Source organism: Atta colombica, unplaced genomic scaffold (genome assembly GCF_001594045.1).
Source record: "Atta colombica isolate Treedump-2 unplaced genomic scaffold, Acol1.0 scaffold11, whole genome shotgun sequence".
NCBI lineage: Eukaryota > Metazoa > Arthropoda > Insecta > Hymenoptera > Formicidae > Atta > Atta colombica.
Window position 1 is genome coordinate 1,077,958 of NW_017259195.1, and position 5,496 is coordinate 1,083,453.

Sequence of the window (5,496 nt, forward strand, 5' to 3'; positions counted from 1 at the left end):
AATAAATATCTAACATTTAACATAATCAAATATTTAACATAAAATTTTAAATGAATGTAAGTAGTTAGAACAACGTCAAGTAAAAACTGTACATTTCATACTACTCATAAAAATAAAGTATTTAATCATATTTAATCATACACATTTCTCATTATACATATATTTATATAATAATGATAAAGATTTTACTATGCGTACACGCCACAAAAAAATTGCTGGGCAGACAATGTGTGTTAGAAAAATTATGCTACAGACTGACATGAGAGAGATGTTGTACGCTCGTTTTACACTTATTTGCAGAGTTACAAATACACGATTGCATTAAAAATAACTACGTACTTGCGCTGCATCCGCACGAGAGCGTCCAGAGCATCTTGCAAACGACCTATTTCCTGGTTGAGACTATCATACTCATGTTTAAGATCCTCCATGAGCGAGAGTGTACTGGTGCCCGTTGGTACCAGTTCGTCCCTGAGTGTGGGTATTTGACTGATTCTCTCCATCGATATCTGCTCGGGTGGTGCTGGCGCGACGTACAGGCGTCGCGGCGGCTTCCGCGGCGTCGCGTTCGCGGATAGGTTTCGCGCCAAGACCTTAAATAACGTTACATTTGCGTTACATTACCATTTATGACGATTTGATTTACGTCTTATAACTGATGAACGCAAAAATGAAAGAAAGTAAAACGCCATCGAATAAAATACATTCGCGAGCGAAATAACCGAGTAAATTGAAAATAGAATGATATAATGCAACGTAGCACATTTTGCAAATTTATGTGAGACATGTATTATGTAACTTTAATATATTTTTTCATTGCAAATCATATATCAATCGTCCCGAATTAAAGACCTTAACTACACGATGATATACGCGAGATGAAATTTCGAAGAAAAGTATTTATCGTATCACTGTCATCGTCTCTGGATTAATAGTCTCTTGCGATGTAGATAGGAATATGCGTTTAAAGCCCAGTTTTTCATTTTTTGGTTAACTTATAGTTAAGCTTAACCTGATGATAATATAAAATTTGTATTTTTCTAATTGTGATTACATACTCATTAAACTGATAATAATGACCAGACAACATACATGTCTAAAAAATGTCATAAGGACATCTTTTGAAACGTATATTTAAAAGCTATCTAAAAGATCATATCATAAAGACGTCTTCTACATATTGCATATTGTCTGGAGAGTAACTTTTAAACTTACCTACAAAACGGTTAGTTAATGCTTAATCACAGCTAGAAAAACATAATTTTTATATATTATCATTAAGTTAAATGAGATTAAGAATAACTACAAATTAATCAAACAATGAAATCCGGACCTAAGTGACAAACCGATATTTCTGACGAGAGCCTGTTATCCGACCGATGAATTCAAGGAGGACAAATCAGTGAATATCAGCACGTTTGGTCAGTCGAACAAGTTAACTCACCGTACATACATGTACATGCGGGAATAAACGTACACACACAACGCGGCGATCTCGAGCAGCCAATATCCTAGATGCTCTCACAGTGAATATGACCGGCTTTAATCAGGCAGCCCTGTTTTCATTCTGTGTCTCTCTTCTCGGAATACCGATGATCGTAATCCACCATCAGACACCTCACCGCCCCGAAATTGGATATATGCTTGGTACGTCTATTTGCTATGCGTGATCAATATGTCCGGAATAATCGTATCTGTGCACGATCGATCGGTTTCGCTTGACGTATCGAGTCGCGAGATTGACACGGTAGATGCTCACCGATTTGAGAGATTTAACCTCGTGAAAGAGGAATAAGTTAGAGATAAATGCGTGTTTCTTTTTCTCTAATTGCCAATTTAAAAGTTCCACAGATATTGCTTTAATTTGGGAATAGTTACTTGATCTTTTTTTTATATAAATGATTACCTGGAGCGTTTTTATATCTTAATTAAAATCATTATTATTACTAATTTGTTGTATATTGATTTTTCGATTTATTCGATTTATTTGAGAACATTATGGATTTACTCATAAATTTCTGAAGAAAGTGAATAGAAGCCAAATAAATATGGAATAAGCACGTTAATTAGTAGTTTATTATGATAGTATTAAAAAAAATAAATACTTTTTTGCGGATTTTCGATGGAGTTGCATATTTAAAGATTCGTAAAGAATAATTATTAAAAAAAGAAAGAAAATGAATATGTTAAATAATATACATTCAAAACAATATTTTATATTTGAAATTAAAATTTAAAAACTTTAAAAACTCAGTGAACTGATAAATTCAATAATAAATTCATATAAGAGCTAAATGAGCACGTTATCGGTGCAAAAAGAATATATTGTTACAAAATTCTTCTAAACGTTTCGATTCTCAACGGAACCATCTTTTTGGATACATAATTTACATATGTTCTTATCATCTTTCATCATCTGTTTACGCGTCGTTAGATTAAAACTTGTCGCAATTACTTCAGATCGCATTCGGAGTGGTCCTTATCAAATTGAGTGAACATTCTTGTGCAATTATGAATATATAGTGGTATTGGTTCAGATATTTGAGAATTATCGGACCGACAGGAAGAACGTTTATACGTCAACAGATTATTGGACACATTTGGAATGACATCGTATTTAACTTTTTTTTGCCACTGGTGTAAAAATATCCTAGGTGACTATTCCCGAGTTAATGAAAAATAATGACAAGTTTCTTGTATTATTTCTTTCAACAAAATAAAAATATTTTCTTTTTATCATGATGGAACACTTTAAATTACAGTGAAATAAAAAAGAAGAAAAAAAAGAAAGTATATGTTTCTCACACACGCAAAAAAATATTTTGCTGTTTCAGCTAGAATTATCGCTGTTTTTTGTATGTGATAGAAAATTATGTATCATACGCATAGAATTTATAGCACAAATTTAAATTCCACATATCTCTGTCATCTATATGATTACACCTGCAATGCATATTCAATATCGCATATTCAATATTTTACTAGAAATTTATCTATTTTAGCTAATTTTTCGTACTTAGATAATTTTCGCTATAACTATAAGATCACTTTTTGGAATGAATATATATGTGTTTTCCTCATTGTCTCACGAATAATTGTTTTCAAAAAGCGAATATACGTAGGAAGAAGGTTTTGTTGAAGTATCTAAAAATTTAACTAAATAACAGATCTGATGAAGATAATTTTGTTTCCCACACATTTATTTTAATGATGTATCAAAATTATTTTCAGATCCTAGTTTTCAGAAATCCAAAATTATTTTCTGTATTTAGTTACATTTTTAGATAGTTCAAACCCATTTTTTCCGTACAAATAAAATTGACGATTTTAGGATAAAAAGATTTTTCTAAAAGATAATTCTTTATACAGTAATAAAGTTTTGCTGAAGTAATTGCCAAAAATTTAGTTACATAGTTCTAAAAATAATTTTGCTGATCTGTATGTCAAAATAAATGTAGTTCGTGTTGATTGCTAGAACAAAAATTTTTGCAATATTGTCTACCATGCTTGAATTTCTTAAATATTATTTTGATTGATATGTAATATTTTTCGCAATAAGAATTAATTATTTACAGATTTTAATATGTCACTCAGCATAATTAAGATCATTTCGAAGATGCGAAAAAACATTAAAAAATTGTGAAAATTGCTAGTCAAGTCATCAGTAGTTTAATAGAAAAATCATTTCGGCGCGCGTTTCAAAAAGGATTACATACGTAGCGTATAAATTCACACAGAATCATAGAAGCATTTAAGATCCAGTTTTTAAGGTTGATTTCTATAATTTGTGATATTATTTTGAATCTTCAACAAAATTATTTTCAGATCTGTATTTAACTACATTTTTAGATTTAGGTATTTGAGCAAAATCTTTTCGTGATACCTGTAAATCGTTAGACGGTATAACCGCTTGTGCCTCTTTGGCTACAATCTGGTAACGTTTGGCCTGTTCGCCGGATCGCTCTCCGGCAGCGTCCGAGATCCCGGCAACGCATTTGCAGGCCAATCCACAAAGTTCCTCGTAGACCTCTGCAATCTCACCCAGCAGCCCTGGCAAACAATGGCACTGATAGCGCTCAGTAATAGCGTTCGTGGCGCGTAGCTGGAGGATGTAGGCGTTGTGCGACTCTAAGTAAGCGCGCTTCAATTCCTGCTCGGCGCCGCCGCCGGCCTCGTTGGTTAGCAACGCGGCGTAGGCGCGCTTGTAATCTAATCTGGCACGCTGCAACTTCTCCTCCGTCTTGCTAACTACCTGCTCGTAAGCATCACGATGGGCGAATACCTGAAGAACACGATATACGATGTAGATCGCGTACGGTGTGAGAAATCGGATGAGATGACGCGCTCCGAAAGCAAACACAGTCCGATTGAAATGCCATTCGCGTACTGTCGAAATCAAATAATCGAGTGAATCGCTTGGGAAACTTCACTGGCTACGTTCGTCAATTGCAGCGAACTTCTCTCCTCTGTCTGATATCTCGACATCTGAGCAACGAGAGGAGAGCCTTATCGCGAGTGAAGCATCTTTAAATAGTTTGAAATTGCAATTGCAATTTCGCAGAATGGTATACTGACGTTAATACATTATCACAGTAAAAGGAATACTTAGAGAGATAAAGAAGAATCGTAAGCGCATATATAATGAGTTGTGTCATCTAATGAAATTATTTTGAAATGAATATTACAATATTCGCAAATTCAGTTATTGTACAATAATATATAATAAATGAGCGTAGGTATTAAAAACTTACATAAACTTGCATAGAAAAAAATATTCGTGGAGAACACGTAGATAAGCTCACCTTTCTAGATTGCAGCTTTCGGTGAAAGCTCGCCTCTAAAGTGGGCCTCGATAATTGCTGCTGCAGCACCGCGGCCAAATCGAGATGGGAAGCTGCATCCGCCTCAACCTGCCGCAGCAAACTTTCCCAAACTCGTCGCATACCACCGACATCAATTCTTGAGTCGCCCGATCGACCGCGAAATTCGTCAACCAGACGTCGTACGTTTGCCGAGTGGCTCTCCATCGCAGCGCCCAACTCCTGAGCGAACTCGGAGACTATTCTCGCGGAACACACAAGAGAAAGCATTAATCAGACGATTACGTGATGTATAGAGAATGGTGTTTCAGATAAATATGACAAATCGTGAGACATAGATCGCTATTCATAGTTGATACTTATTTCAAGATCGTTTTAAGGATGTAACCAAATATTGTATATAATCTCTGTAAGACTAGAATTGAAATTTATCCCAGACAGCACAGAATATTTATGATAAATATTTATTATTAATTTTTTGAAATGTTATATAAATATTTTATACATATTTTATATAAAGCTTTATTCGAAATATTAAAAGATAGACTAAATATTTATAATAAATATAAATAAATATTGTGATAAATATTTTTTACTTGAATTATAATGTCTTATTAAATATTTCCGTAGCATTTACTACAAAATTTATGGTAAATATTTCATAATATTTAAAATA

General features: G+C 33.7%; 1 protein-coding gene across 1 annotated transcript in view; it reads right to left on the minus strand.

Moving 5' to 3' along the window:
- The window catches only part of LOC108693820, a 72,096-nt gene that overhangs the window by 23,671 nt on the left and 42,929 nt on the right, over nucleotides 1–5,496 (minus strand). Inside the window, exons 4-6 of the mRNA XM_018202972.1 lie at nucleotides 4,803–5,059; nucleotides 3,884–4,282; nucleotides 340–593 (exon numbers count right to left, since the gene is read on the minus strand). Of these exons, the coding sequence (XP_018058461.1) occupies nucleotides 340–593; nucleotides 3,884–4,282; nucleotides 4,803–5,059 (910 nt within the window). The remainder of the gene's footprint in view (nucleotides 1–339; nucleotides 594–3,883; nucleotides 4,283–4,802; nucleotides 5,060–5,496) is intronic.